This window comes from Rhinolophus hipposideros (assembly GCF_964194185.1).
Source record: "Rhinolophus hipposideros genome assembly, chromosome: 3".
NCBI classification, from domain to species: Eukaryota; Metazoa; Chordata; class Mammalia; order Chiroptera; family Rhinolophidae; genus Rhinolophus; species Rhinolophus hipposideros.
Window position 1 is genome coordinate 56,407,216 of NC_138049.1, and position 16,501 is coordinate 56,423,716.

At 33.2% G+C, this 16,501-nt stretch overlaps 1 protein-coding gene across 1 annotated transcript in view; it reads left to right on the forward strand.

Annotated features, from left to right (window-relative positions):
* MMS22L (MMS22 like, DNA repair protein) overlaps positions 1-16,501 on the forward strand; it is a 113,565-nt gene that overhangs the window by 13,579 nt on the left and 83,485 nt on the right. The window contains exons 9-11 of the mRNA XM_081044935.1: positions 1,040-1,153; positions 7,622-7,798; positions 12,551-12,613. Coding sequence (XP_080901061.1) covers positions 1,040-1,153; positions 7,622-7,798; positions 12,551-12,613 — 354 coding nt within the window. The remainder of the gene's footprint in view (positions 1-1,039; positions 1,154-7,621; positions 7,799-12,550; positions 12,614-16,501) is intronic.

The following is a 16,501-nucleotide window of genomic DNA, read 5'->3' on the forward strand; positions in this document are numbered from 1 at the left end:
AAATTTTAATTGAAAAATAAAAAAATAGAAGTGTATATGTGATGTATGTGAAATAATATATACATTCTGAATTTCAGAAGTTTAGCAATGCTTACAAATATAAACCACATTGTCTTCATTATTTAGGGCCAGTAAGGACATACTTATAAAAATGGTAAAATTGCTTAACCTTCACATATCCCTAATATTTTTATTCTGACATGTAAAAATTTTTAGTTTGCTTTACAGTGAGTCAAAATTTATTTTCTAAACTTTTTAATAGAAATCTTTTTCTTGTGGCTGATGGATTAGGTCAAGGTTAGGAAACCATGGCCCTGAGGCCACACCTAACACACCACCTGTTTTTGTAAATAAAACTTTACTGGAACACAGCGCCAGCCGTTTTTACTGACTGTCTATGGCTGATGCTGCACAGCAGTGGCAAAGTTGAATAGTTGTGCAAAGACTGTCTCATGAATAAAGCCGCAAATATTTATTATCTAGCTGCAGAAGGTTTGCTGACCATTGGACTACATTAGATGATTGAAGCAGAGTTTTTTTAAAAGTTGAAAATTAGTCTGTGCTCTTCATTTTAAAATGGGTCTTTTTATTTATTTATTTTTTATGTTATTTTATTTTTACATCCCTCACACCGTGAACCCCCCTCCCGCCATTCACCACCACCCCGACCTCACACCGAGCCATCACATTATACACATAAAATTATAGTTGGCATTCATTAATGTCCAGCCTCTGGTGTACAATGCCATATGGGTGGGGGGGGAGGGGGTTGGGGATGGGGGGGAAGGGTGAAAGGATTGGGGGGCGGCTGGTGACCACAGGATGGCCTCAGGGTTTTTTGAGAATTACTTTGGGGAACTTATTCAAAAATGGGTCTTTTTAAAAGTTAATGAAATGGTACATTTTTTTATAAACAATTTTATATAATTGAGCATAAATTTTAAGTTATCTAAATCGTTCTTTTAAACTATTTGGGGAGAGGTATGGCATGTATAATTCCGCTCTATTATAAGTAACTCATTTTGGTTCTTTTCTACAGGTTAGACCTTCTGAAGCATTAATGAGTCACCATTGCCCATGTCCATGCTTTAAAGAATTATGGGTTCTACTGATTCATCTTCTAGACCACAGAAGTAAATGGTCTCTCTCTGAAGTAAGTTGTTAAATTTATATGTTAGTTACTGTTACTAATTATATTGAATTTATGCAGTGGTTTTGGCCAAGAAACAGCTTAGAGATTTCCTTCTTTATAAGACAACAACCACTACTAAACGGAGCATTAACTAATTACTAAATACCTATATTTTTAACCCTGAATTGGTAATATGAATATCTAGGATAAGTACACAATTTGTCTTATTTTCTTAAGTTCTTTTTTTGTTCTATCAAGAATCTCTTGGGCTAAAATATTTAATACTCTAGTAATTCAGGAAACATTTTAGTGAGAAAATGTGACCGATTTAGATTTGGGGAGAAATAAAACATAGGTTTCTATCAGTCAATTTTACAGTATTTTATTTCAAGGAAGAATGAAGAAAAGCTCAAACGGGAAGATGGGAAATTTACTTCATTTTGAGCCAAGTCTTTATAATGGGGCTTTGTTTTATTTCAAGTGTTGTGGATTAGGAGAGAAAGAGAAATATCCATACCCGGATTTAAGTACAAACAATTCATTGCGAAATGATGCTTATAATGGTTTATGTTATATTGAAAAGTACTTTTGATATTTTATGGTTTTTTTAATTTCCCAGCTTTCCAAATTTGGGGTTTAGGTACTGCTATCTAATTTTAATAATGAGTGCATTTTTGCAGGTTTACAAGTACTATATTTACTTTAAATTATTGTAGCAGTAAATTTACTAAATGTAAATAAAATAAAGTAAGTTTACTAAGTATAAATTTATTGTATTTTTACTTACTGAATGAGGAAATGTTTTTTTCTGGCATTTTGGTTCGTCAGTAGTGTTTAGTTTTCTACAATGAGATTTAAATATTGCAATGCATCAGCAGTTTTTTCCCTTTGATTATTTGCCAGTATGTTTTATTTAATTGACATAGTAAAAATCAATTTTCCGTATTCTGCAAAGGTTATCTTTATTGTTTAAGAATTTTATATTTCTTTAGAATTGTTCTTATTTTATAAATTTCAGACTTGAAAGTGTAAACCACATAGAGTTAATGCAGGCATGATTATACTTGTTGCTGTTAGTCTTTTTCTTTATTTTAGGCAGAAAAGTAGGCATAATTTAAAATATTATTTGTAAAAATTTGTGCAGTAATATATATTGTTTAACCTAAATGATTTGTGTGCTGTTCATTTTATGTAGTAACCTGACTTATTTGTCTAAAAATAATGAATATCTGAGGGCATTTCATTTTTTAAATACTATTAAAGTAAGTTCTCAGATTTGAAGGTTATTTTATTTTGAAAGTCAAATTAGAAGTTTATATTCTGAAAGTTAGACAGTTTAACCTTCCTGCTAAAAAAATAATCTAATCCAATTATGCTGGGTATCATATAATAACCATTTAAAGTGTGTCAGTGAGCTTGTAGAAAATAAGAAATACTAAGGCCAAATACTAAATGTGGGTCAGCTGAACATTGAAACTGCCTCATCACCTTAGAGGCAGTGCTGAATTGTGTAAACTTGACTGTTAGCTTTCATACATTGTAAGGTGCAAACAGAGAAGATAAAAGGTCAGAGACAACCCAAGTTCATAGCCTACTAATATACCAACTACTCATAAATCTGGGCTCCGAAAATGATGAACTAGAAACTCAACTAAATTTGAAAGGAAAATTCCCTGTCTTTAACTGGTGCTTTGAAGTTTAAAATTGTGTGTCTGTTATCGCAAGCCAGTCCTTATGCAGTTACAGCCTGAGTTCACAGTGCCTAGATGGTACTAAAAATCTCAAGCCAGTGACATCTAAACTGGTGATATTGTCCAACAGCCATGACAATGGGTGGATGCTTAAACCTGCATCTTCCTGCTTAACCTCCCCGTAAACATGGAACGACAAAAACAAATAAAGCTACACACAAAAAATGTGGAAAGCATAACTGTAAGAGAGGAATATTCAAAACTATAAAGTAAAAACCACCAAAGCTTTACCACAAAACTTTCTAGCAAGCCAAGGCAGTCAGAAAAGTGCTCAGAGGAGAGAAGGGAGTTAGCAGTAGTCATAACGTTGGTCTAAAACCATTGCCAGAATGTGAAAATACTGAAGAAATTTCTTTGTAGATCAGAGAACTGACATAAGATAGGCATATAAAAATGTGTGCATGACATGAGGAGGCAGTCTTTGAAGGCAGTCTTCTAGAAAATAAGGAAAAAAGGAAGTGGTCCCCCTTGATGATTGGGTGGTGAAAGTGACAGGAAATAAAAGCAGAAAATGTAGGATCAAAAAAAAGAAAAAAAGATATCCAGTAAAGAAATGGAACTTTGGTACATTGACAAAAGAGAGCTCCACAGAACTAGGAATCTTAAAATGGTCTAAATCTATAAAATGAAAAGAGGAAAACCAAGCAAGTCTTTTTAAAGTTACTTAATGAAAACAGAATTGATAATACGTTAGCTGATGATACCCTCTCCCCAGAAACAACTACAAAGCAGAAGAAAATTGTAAGACAGCACTCCAGACTGAATTAAATAGACAAGCATTTGGGGCTGTAGAAGAAAAGAACACCTTGAATAAGATATTCCAATGTTAAAATAAATAGACCAAAAGCCAGGAATGAATAAAAAGAATAAGTTGAATGCAGGAGAACAATGGAAATAGAAATCATTTTAGAATTGACTAAATTACAAGGTCCCAAGGAGAATAGACTCAAATGGAAATTTAATAAGGGTAAGAAAGGTAACCAAGGAAATAGAAATGAGGTAAAGGAATATAAAGGGGTAGAGAGAAAAATATTTGAAATGGAAGATAGGCAAAGAAGAAATAGTGTTATTTTAAACGGAGTCTCAATAGAAGAAAACAAAACAATGGGATACAACTAACATTCAAAACTATCATCCAAGAAAACATTCCAGAAATAAAAGACCTAAATTGTCATACTGAAAGGGCCTACTGGATAACTGGAAGATTAACTGCAAATAATCCATCCTGAGACATAGCTACTAAAACTATTTGACCTCAAACATACAGAAAATCCTTCAGGTCCTGGGGGAAGTCTTCAAATCCTCCAGGCAAAACGATCAAATAACTTACAAGAACAGAATAATTTAACCTTCCCTAGATTTCTAAAAAACAATATAAAAACAGGGCTAGAGTGGAGCATTTAAAAAGATTCAGAAAGCCTTCCTCCTTGGACGGCACAGCCAGAAGTCTGTTCTGGAAGACGGCCCTCGCCTGACCATGCTTGACACTGATCTTCGGCTTCTAGCCGCTAAAACTGAATGAATTAACCAATATGGCAGAACAGAGTAAGCCCCCAGCTTAGAGAAAAGCAATTTAGGGCCCACCTTTTACTCTATGGAGATTATGTGGACTGTCACTATGAGATACTTTCTGAAAAAAAAGCTCAAGCCTAAGAAAAAGTGACCAAACCAAAAGGAAACAAAACAACAAAAAAGTCCTTCTAAAACAACAGAGGAGCAAGTTAAAAATTATTCTTTGCACTGACTACCTGCAGTGGCCTTAGAGACCAAGGTGCATTTGGATAAACTGAGAAAGAAAAACACAAGAAGCAGTTGAGTTTCAGGAAGAACAGGGAAGCCTGTGTTTCATCTTCCTGGGAATTAATGCTATCACAGAATGTTAACAGCAGGCGAAGCCTCACGTAGGACCTGTTTGTAGGAGCTTTCCATACTGCTGAAAGCAGAGATTTCTTGTTTATTTTCTATCTTGTATAAGGATTTAAAAAATTTGTAATGTGACAGTACTGATTTATACAATGCACTCAATTTATTTTTTAAAAGAAGAAATGTGTGTGTATGTGTGCACACTACCATTCTTCCAGAAAGAAATATTTAATTCCTTCTCTCTACTCCCTGGTCTCCCCTACCCTATCTCTGGAATAACGGAGGGGAAGACTGAATGAAATTTGAAGTTTTCCCTCTGAGAGAGAGACATTTTCTGCAGCAGGTCAATGTTTAAAGGACTGATGCTCTAAGGAAATTGTCCAAAGGGATGAGGCAGTTCAGGGTTAAGAAGTTATTTTCCACTGTTGTCTGGGCTGCTGCTGACCTTTGTGAAGGCACCAGGGTGCTGCTTCCCAGGGGGAGAGGATAAGAAGCAATTAGAGAAACATAGGAAGGCTCAGGAATGTTTGGGAATTCACACACACCTAAAATGATGTGGGAACTCCAAGAATGAACATAAACTAATTTGATCAAGGACATATTTCTGTCACAGAAAATATTCTAAACATGTAGCTAATACTGCATGTATCTGTATGAGTATTTTCCTAAAAAAAAACAACACTCATTATCCAGTAGACTTCAATTAGACTTCAATTCAATTTCCCAGATGAGAAGGAAAGCTAATTAATATTCCTCGAGTGATATTTCTTATATGCCAGAAAGTAGAATGAGTGTGAGGTTAAGTAAACTGTTCAAATAACAGAATCAGAATATGTGAAGCTTGGCTTCAAATGCAGAATTATTTGATGCCACAGACCGTTTTTTTCTACCACATTAAGAAAGTGCATGTTTAAGAAAGTTAGAAAAAGAAAATGAAGGAGTAGCTGAAATAATTTACTCCTCTTCTTTTGGAGAAACAGACCTAAATATGCTTTATGTGCACTCTCACATTTCCGCAAGTGCCTGAATGAGGCCGCAGATACCTGTGCTGTACCACCTGCAAATATTGTAGAATTGTTTAACTGTATGTATTATGTTTTACCTGCCACAAACAAGTGTATGTGTATACATGTTGCCACCTTTAAGCATTGCATACAGAATATTCCAAAAATGTTCTATAAAATAAAAACTTACCATTGCCCCTCCACCCCCCACAAAAGACTCAAAAAGTATGGGATGAGGATTTTTTATAACTTTGACCCTACCAATCCCACTTCTAGGAGTTTACCCTCAGTATATTCCGGCAACAATTCAACAATACACATGCATCAGGCTATTTATTGCAGCATTGTTTATAAAAGCATAATCTTAAAAACTACCTAAATGCCCTTATCCAGGAGAGTGGTTAAACAAACCATGGGATACCTGCACACTGGAGTATTATGCATTTGTATGATAGAATAAGGAAGATATCTGAACTGATAATGGAGTGATTCTCAGGATATATTGTTAAATAACATAAGCAAAGTGCAAAAAAATATTGACAGGATGCTGCCTTTTTTATAACAAAGGAGAGAAAATAAGGAAATACGTATAGTATTTAGTTGTGCTCAAAAATACTGGAAAGACAAATCAGGAACTATTGAGATTGGTGGGTAGGAATGGAAGATTAATGAGTGAGAATGGAGTGGAAGGGTTTGAATGTGTTGTTCTGCCTTTAGAACCATGTTAATCTTTCAGGTGCTCCAGAAATAGATTAACATGTGTGGAAAGGGGATTCAATGGAATATAAAGAGAAACAATGGAACCTAACTATACTGCAGGTGAATAGCACACTGGAGGACGGGGTGGGGAGAGGACTAACCTAGGTAACTTAGAATGCACTATTTTTGCTATGTACTTTAAAGCTAAAGACAAAACAAACAAACTAAAGTGCAAATACTGGATTCCTACTATTAGGAGATTTGTGTTTTACAGTGTTATTGGTCAGCAATTTTAAATTAGGCAAAGTTAGGCAAAACTTTAGGCAGACGTTAGGCAAAATATCCCTCCATAATAAACCCAAAGAAAGTAACAGGTAGCAAATAGAACTGGAACATATTTATGAAACTAAAAGCAACATAGATGATCGAGTCAACGAAAAAGATAAAAATAGCCAAAAATTTGTTCAAAAAGATTACTAAAATTGCCTAATCTTTCTTGAGACGATTACAGAATCAATATTAGAAATAAAGAAAGGAACGTGACTTCAGATTCTACACATACTAAAAAAAGTTGAGATATTGTCAACAACTTTATGCTTAATAATGTTGAATACATGAAATGGACAAAATACCTAGAAAAAATCTTACTAAAACTCATCAAATGTTCAACAGCAGTAAATCAGGTAAATGGTTTTATAATATAGTCATATATTGGAATACTCTGATGAACTCTGGCCATATTCATTAATATGGATGAATCACAGAAACATAATGTTGTGGAAAAGAAGAAACTCACCGAGGAATAGAAACAAGGCACTAAAGAATACAAATGTGCATTTAAAAAAGGAACAAAACCAAAAATATGTGCTTTTTGGCTTATATACCTGTATGGCAAAACTTATAAAAACAAGGGAATGATTTATTATGAAAGTCACTGTAATGATTACCCCTGGATGGGAGAAGATGTAATTGTGGGAACGTGTAGTATCTTTCTAAAGTACTAGTCATTTTCTACTTTTTAACCTGGGTATTTTTATTATTATTTAAGTTTTGGATACTTTGTGTTCTCTTTTGTGTGTATATTTCATTACAAAAATGGAGGGAAAAGCCCAAATAACAGGTTATTGGATCAGTGTCTTAATTTAATTGAATCATATTATCTGTTTCTATAGTCTTTCTGGCACTGGTTGAATAAGCTACTTAAAGCACTCTTTGAAACATCAAGTGACCAGAGAAGACCTTCTATGCCTGTAATCCAGCCCAGGGATCCATTAGGTTTCAGTTGGTGGATTATTACTCATGTAGCATCATTTTACCAGTTTGATCGTCATGGAGCACCAGATGAAACAGTAAGATTTTATTTTTCTGAACTTATATTATCAATTAATACATATTTTTGGTAGACATATTAGGAAGTAAGTGTGCAGAAACAACAAAAATCAGATCATAATCCTACAGAGATCAATTCAGCTTCTTAATCTAGGAGCTGTAGGCCTTTCAGCAAACATCTTTATCTTTTTTATTGTTTGTTTAAGGAAAAACAATTTGTAGAAGAGTTGGGATCTAGTCCAGGCTCTGCTACTAAGCGGTCTCGTGACCTTCAGTGAGTTCCTGAAACCGTTCTGGGCCTCTGTTCCCTCATCCAGAAATCATGTGATTGGCTTGTTCAGGAAATTCCTTCTAGTTCTAAACTCTGTAAGATTGCCAAAGGAAAAACATGTTTCTCCAGAAATTAATCAGTAGGTTTTGTGAATAATTTGATAACATTATTTTCTCAAAATAACACTTATTCAGATATTTTCACAAAGATATTTTAATTTGTTAATTAACCGTGAAGATTAGTTCAAATAGAATGACAGTTTTGCACTACTATATTAATTTTTAATTAGACATATTTTCCAGTGTTATATAAAAAGCCCTATGAATAAAACCAGCCAGTGGATGTATTTATTTGAAGCCCTATTTGTATGTAATTTCTTCCATGTTCAGAAATGAATAGTACGGTATTATATCAGCCCATCAGTACCACAAAATAAACACTGAGAATCTTGAAACTAATGTGTCTATATTTTCAAAATTGTTTTTTTTTCTGGGAATGGTTCCTAAACCTGGCTGATCATCAGGCCTACCTGTGAGTTTTTTTTAAAATTCAGATTTCCAGATCTCAACTCTGGAGATCCTGATTTAGTAATCTGGTTTGGATTTTGGGAATCTTTATTTTTCAACAGTTCCATGGCTCTTGTGTATTAGGTATGGAAACTATTGCTTTATGAAACATGTTCTTTATGACAGATTTTCCTCTCTTTGGAATATTGGACAAAGTCGGCTGAGAAATCATCCATGAAATCTGAGGGTTAGTTAATATTGACATTGTGTCATAGAAATGGAAAGGGCCTCAAGAGGTCCTTTAAATGATCCCCTTCATAATAAAAGGACCTGTAGGAGATCGAAGATAAAGTAGAGTTAGAAAGTGCTGTGTAAGTTCACACGCAGAATTCTTCTATATATCTAGAGGTCAACAGAATGAGTTTCTCATAGAGAAGGATTGTATGTCCTTATTTCTGTACATAAGTCCTTGTCATACTGATACATAGTAAGTACTCAATAAATGTTAGTGGTTATCATTACTATAGTATCATTTTACTTAGTATTTTTGTGGAGTTAATATTATGTTTCACATCTTTGAATTATTAGAATGCTAGAACAACATTAAAAGAACTCCAAAAGTATATCTGATAATTCTTTAGTCTTGCCATAGCATTTTTATTCATCTTCCCTTCTAACCTTAATTTCTCCAAGTACATATTTCTGATTCGAATCAGTACAAATAAATATGGTAATTAGTTAAGCACTTCTGAGTTTCTATTGAGAGGCTTTCATAATAGGTGTCAATGATAAGATACACATGAAACATATTGTACTGCCTCTTGCTTCAAGGACCATGGTTTTGGGTTATTAGTGCAACTGAATTAACACTTATTTGAGTGAGTTACGATATATTTCAATAGGGGTTGAAGCTCCCAGACACTCCCAGTGCGGTAGATAATCACATTAATATATATCATTACCGTTACTATTGGGATGTTGAATTACACTAGTACAAACACCCAAAGAAGCATTGCTGAACTCACTCTTCTATTTCATACAAGGAATTCCATATGAGATTATTACTTTTATTAGCTCTGCATCAAGATTCTAAATGAATTTTCTGTATTTAAAGTAGCTTAACCTATGTGTTTCAGTATTTTTTTGCAGTTCTTGTGTGATTTTATATTTTTTAAAAAATATATTTTTTAAAGGTACATATATTTTTTTAAAAATCTTAATTCTTTATGTAAAAGGTTCTAAGAAGCAAGAGAGCCATGATATTTGGAAAAGAACTTTTCATATGGTAAAAATAATAAAGATGTACAATATATATGCATGTGTGTATATGTAAAATAGACAGTTTTAGTCATGAGTACTCAAGAGTTTCAGATATTTATGGACTTCTTAAGGGCTTTTAAAGAAAAACTCAAGCTCTACAGTTGGTAGTTTTCATTAAGGGCTGATACCTTCATATTGATACCTGCATATTGCATTTGCAGCTTGCTTAATTTAACTTCGATATTTTACTCAGTGAAGTGTTATGAAATAGGTGAGAGGGTAATATGTCCATTTTACAGGTATAGAAACTGAGGTCTAGGGTGGTTAAATATCACCCTATTTTTGTCACTGACATAAACGTGATTTGAGGGACCGTCTACGTCTACGGAGTGCCTCCTATGAATAGGACTTGGGTAGGGTAACCATGTACACTGGATTGCCAGGAACAGCCCCACTGTATGCCTCGCATCCCCTCATCCCATCTGGTTACTTTTTCCTTTCACTCTCAAAAGTGCCTCAGTTTGGCTTATAAATCATATAAAATATTCTAATCTACGAACGTAAAGACATACTTGCTCATCCATTCAGAGAGCTTATATGGGATATTAATTTGGGTCTGGGATTTATTTACATCGGAATTTTGAAAATTACCTGAAATATTTTTTTCTCTTTATGTTGTATTAGCATAGCCAGCTACCATATAGAAAGTGGTTATGCATTAAGCCTGCTTTATTCCATTAAGGATAATCTGATGTGAGAGGATGATAGGAAGTAATAATGGTTAGCCATATGTTCTACAGCAGAGAAATACTTGTGTTAACCATGGATGTGTTTCAGTTTTTAAATGTGAACTGCTTTGCCTTGAAGATGAATGTGAAATCTTTACATTTCAAATAGGTTTCAGATATGGTTAATTTTTTTTAATTTTTTTTAAGAGTTTCTATAAATTTGGACTTCCTGTTAAATGTGGATTTAAACCACAAAACTTGCCAATTACTTGCTATAGGCCTAGAAAGAAAATTTGGTATCTCACTTCTTCATACTGGAGGCTTTAGGTTTTCATATATTTCTGTTTAATACTTTTCTCTCAACCTAGATTAGAGTGTGTTATCTTCTCACAATACCAATCATCTTAAAAAAAGCAAATATAGTTTAAAGAGAAAATTTACTTTTGAGCATTGCAAGGATTTGTGTAACAGTGCTTTTCCTGCCCATAACATAAGGCAATCAGTCCGGCCAGGTGATGCTTATTTTTGAAACATTTGAAATGGTGAGTAAATAGAAATGTAACCTTAAAATGAGAGTTGTACCAGATTACTTAGGTCACTGGAAGTGGAGGGTGGGAGATCAATTTTATATTTCTGGTGGAGATACCACCTATGCTGAAGCGTAAATGGGTGTCTTAGCTCTGATAGTGGGATAAGAAATATAAAACACAGGCCCAAATTGCTGACGTCTACTTTCTTTCTATCAGTGGAATTAAGTTATGTGTAACTTAGTATGCAGAGAAAAATAGCTGCTCAGAGTTTTCCAATGGAAGAAAGATCATTGATATATATTCTCTTACACAGACTTGTTTTAGGCATGAATTAGTTACCATTCTTTCCTCTGAGTTATGGTTTATTTTTGTTTCATGTTATACCCACAATACTGATCCATAGAGTTGAAAAACTTTGTACAAGAATTACACTACTTCTCTATAAGTTGTGTGATTCAAATGCCTTGATAAATAGAATAATTGAAATGTACTCATTAACACTATCAAGTTATAAAGCTAAAAACATCATCAACCCTACATATCCCTACTTATTTGGGACTAGTGACATTTTCTTAGTAAAGTATGATACAAAAGTGAATTGTTGAAAGCTAAGGAAAGGCTTGTTAGAAAAAGAAAGTCAGTTATAAATAACCCGAGGTAATAAGGAATACTGGCTTTGGAGCCAGACCGACCTGGATTTGAATCCATGCTCTAACTTGTATATACATGACTTTTCTGAGACTTGTGTTATCTGTGAAATCGGAAAGATTTATTTTGAGGAAGTAATAATGTAAAGACCCTAACATAATGTACATGTAGCATTGATACAACTATACTGTGAGATGGTCCTACAGGCTTTCCTGTTGAAAAAGTGGAATCATTTTCGGTTTCTAGCCCTTGTGAAATACTTTGGCTCTGTGAAATTCTTTTTTAGCTTTCTTCTTTACTTTAACAAATCTTTTAGATAGGTGAGGTTGCCAGATAAGCGACCATTGCCTAAGTCTGAGGTAGCACTATGTAAAATTTTTCTTTATTTTCTGTGTAAATATTTTAGTTACTTGTTTGCTAAAGTGTCTTCAGGCTATTATATATAAAATGAAGGAAAAAGGATCTCTGGTGAGTAAAGTACAGAATAAGGAAGAACACTCAGGGCCTAAAAACTCCAAATATACATAAAATATTTTCTTTTTCCTCTTAGATTATATCTGACAGCAAAAATTATTTGTTAAAACATTTATAATTTTACAGAAGTACCACTCTTTAATGAAACAACTCTTGATAAGGTTTATATTGGATTGGAATAGTTGTAAATTTTTTTCTATGAAGTCTTAACAACTCTTTGCCAAAGTAATTTTAGACATTTAAGAAATAGTAATGATATCTAATGATGGACAAAATGTTTCTGCTTCACACCTAACTTGCTATACCATAAACTTAATTTTTAATTTTGATACAATAATATTTTCTCCCTTCCTAGAGACATATGGAATCAAATTGGAACTTTGTAGAAGAACTGCTGAAAAAGTCCATCAATGTTCAGGTATGCATTTAAAATGAGACAATTTGTGGGCTTTGCTAAATTTTTGTGTTACAGATTTTATTTATTACAACCAAGCAAACTTGAAATGATGTAAATTAACAAACCTAGTTTATTATTAAAAATCTGAGATAGAATCATGATTCTTTGTTAATGAAGTGCCAACAGATAGTTCCTACTAGTGACTCTCCTTTGAAGGTTTTTATTTCTAACACTGAGTTGCCAGTTAAAGGACAAAGATAATTATCCTAGTTGGTGACTTTGACAAAATGTATTCAAAATAAGTAGTAGATGCTTCAGAACTCTAAACCATTCCTTGACTGTATGATATCAAGTCTAGGCGACACGATGAGGGCGATAGTGAGTAGCATTGAAAATTCAGCTATATCCTCATCACAGCAGGAAGGTGACTTACCTTGCTGAGCAATTTATCTTACAGGCCTGAATCATACTCTAACTGATAAGGTCTTAGTTTGAGCCCACATTTCATACCTTATCATTTTTCTTTTGGCAGAACTGTTAATGTAGCGCTTCATGGCCCACAGGTCAGATTTGACCTCCTTTTAAATGTGCTGTACATCACATCTTTAAACATATTGTACTGTGGTTCTGTACAGTTTTGTAATATAAGTTATTTATGTAAGAGTTTAAGAAAAAACTTCAGTAAAGAATATTTTTTAATTTGGCAAATAGATTACTTTTCCGTTAAGAAATAAAGATTGTTAAAATCTTGAAGAGGAATGAAGAAATATGTTAGGTAGTACAAGATTGCTATATACATATAGCATACACACACACACATTTATTTTGTAGCCATATCTTTGAAAATCATTTTAATAGCTTGAAATTTTCCTTGTTAACTATATTAACTCTTAGTTTTTATAGGGAAAACATGTAAGTATAATGTAAATCTTATAATTATGAGCTAAGAATTCTAGGTTGGAATTCCAAAGTGCTCTGCATACATAAGTTGTATCAGAAGCAAAAGAGCTATTGTCCTTTTAGTTGTATCAGAAAAAAAAGAGGTAATATCGCAACCATTATAAAGGTTTTTGTTTATTTTAATTTTTTTCTATATCATTTTAATTGGCTTTATCTTTTTTTTTTGAGAACATAATTGATTTAGTAAATCAAAGTTTCTTACATGTATTTTTTAACTTCAAGAATGTTGGGAATCACGAAAAAATGGTCTTTGTTATTTATATCAGTTATTAATCCAGTGCCTCAACATAGCTTAAAAAACTCAGTTAAACTTCCTTTTAGCTCTAACAGTATATGAACTCATGGTTTTGTTCAGCTAGGTTTTAAATTAAGAGTATTTCTTAGGAGGCTCTAAAGGTACATGTGGATAAATATCCATATACCTGTAATGGTTAGGGACAACAAGAGAAAGAATTTATCATCCTTTTTTCTTCCATAGAAAAGTTTGCTTTATGACTAAAAGATTGAAAACCCTCTTTAAACACATTTGGTTGGTCCAAAAAAATTATTTTTTCCTTTGAATTACCACTTCCTTTAATTTTGATTTTAAATGAAGGAAACTCATTATCTTGAAGAAAAAAAAAGCTTTTCTTAGTTGGCATGTCTCATTCATAATGTGATAAAACTTGGTGTGACATACGTAGTATACTTGTACAATATAATTTGTGTTTTAACGATGTCATCCAAAGCTAGTTTGAAGATAAATAAGTAATTTTTGGAAGTAGGTAGGGTGACTGTCTGGATTTGCCTGGCTTGGGGTTTCCTGGAATGTGGGAGTTTCACTGCCAAAACCTGTACAAACTGGGAGAGTCAGTCACCCTAGAAGTAGTGATAGTACAGGCAATCTCAGAAACTTTCTCTGTGAATTTAGGTCTAGCATAAAGTCAAAGTAATATCTTTCCTGTGAAAGAAGAGGTCGTTATAATATATAGAAAGAAGTAGTCCATTCGCTCTAGTAATCTTTCAATTTTGTCATGCCTTGATTCTATCAAATTAGATTTTATAAGTAGTGTAGGACTACTTGCTGGAGTTCTTGAAACCAATTTTGTTGGGTGCAGTAGGTGGTCATAAAGAATAAATAATATGTTTGGATAGAGCTATCAGTTTGATTATATCTGTTTTTCCCCCATTGAGGTAAATTAAAATCTGACCGTGCTCATGTACTTTGACTTGATCTCCAACAGTGAAAGAGGTCATTTGCAATGTTTAAAAAAAAAAAAATATGTTCCACATATAGAGCAGTCTTCAAATAAAATTGATAAACACTCCACTGTAGTTTTAATTAAGCAAATAATGTTCCAGATCTTTTTCTAGCCAGAGGATCTGCCGGAAACATTGAGCTTTGTTAGTAAAGAAAGCATATATTTAATTTTACTTATATAGGTACAGTTGAATATTTAAAACAGTTTTTAGAGGTAATCCTATTTAATATTTGTGAATGTTAACAGAAAATATTTATTCTCCCTTTTAAACAACATTATTGTTTTCATATGAAAAGGAAGATTTTTAGTTTTATGCTAGCTACTTTTTAAAGCCTCATTATTTTCCAAAATCACAGAAAGAATTTTCTAGTAAAGGTCATAGAAGGGTGTAAAAAGAAATCTTAAGCAAGCCATATTTTTTAAATATTATTTTCCTTTTTCAAAGAACTTGGAGGATGTAAGGCTATTAAAAACAACTCAGAATGTGATTAGATCTGAATAATGTGGGACAATAATCTTCTAATTACTAATTAAAAATCATTGTGTTTCTTGGACAGAAGAATCTTGACTAGGATATGAAAGTTCAGTTTTCTTTATTCAATCCTAAAAATAAATCTAATCAAGCAGAGTAACAATTACTATTCAGGTTTCAAATATTTGTTTTCTTGTGCTTTCTGATAGGTATATTGTTTACGTATAAGGAAATGAACCCTCAGTTGTTAAATTGCCGTTTCTATAGAATATGCTAAAATAGTAAATGTCATTTTTAGTTCAATGAAAGAATTTGGTGTATGAAATAACCCAGATTAATATGTCTAAATTTGTTCTTTCAGAATAAAGATAGGAAGACATTCTTTGACAAAGGTACAAAGCAGTGATCAGAAGCAGGCATTATGGAATACTCTATGGTGGCTTTCTTCATTAAATAGTTTGTACACACACAGCTGAGATAGACACCCACAGCGTCTTATGAAAAATGCAGAAGTTGAGTAGTACAGATTCTGGATGGAGACAAGTCATTTTAAGGCTGTGTGGAAAAGAGGCCCACAGGTCTTCTGCTTTATTAGAAACTCTAATCAGAGGGCATGGATTCAGGTGTTCTTAATCACACCTCTTAGTTGAGATAGAATTTGACCTTAACACTTCCCAAATGGAAATATATCGGCTTAAGGTATAATACCATGAACATGTTGGGTTTTTCACCATCAACAGAGTCCGCATTTGGCCTGAAAAAATACATTTCTTTCTTGCAGATAACAATATGATAGCTATCCCTGTGTGAGCATTGCATTTAACATTTAATTACATTCTTCCACTTAATGCTTATGACAATCTTATGAAGTTCCATGGTACACATTAAGAAACTGGGTCCCGGAGGAGTTAAGGATCTTGTCCAGGTTCACACAACTAGCTTAGGAAGTGGCAGAGCTGGGATTTGAATCATCATATGTGTTTTACTCACTGTGTGCTCCCTCAAAGCATTTGACTTTGCAGGATTCTTAAGAAAACTCTTTTTTTTTTTTGCTTTTTCATTATTTTTATTTTAAAACTTCTTTGCTGCTATGTGTTTGACTAGTAATCCCTTTTGGTTTCTAGATCTGTTTGGAGGATACTTCAATTTTTCATACTTTGTTTTTGTTTTTTCCCTATCCAGTAAGTATAGGATGAGAAAAATATAAGGTAGCAAGAAATGAATACACTCAAGTGT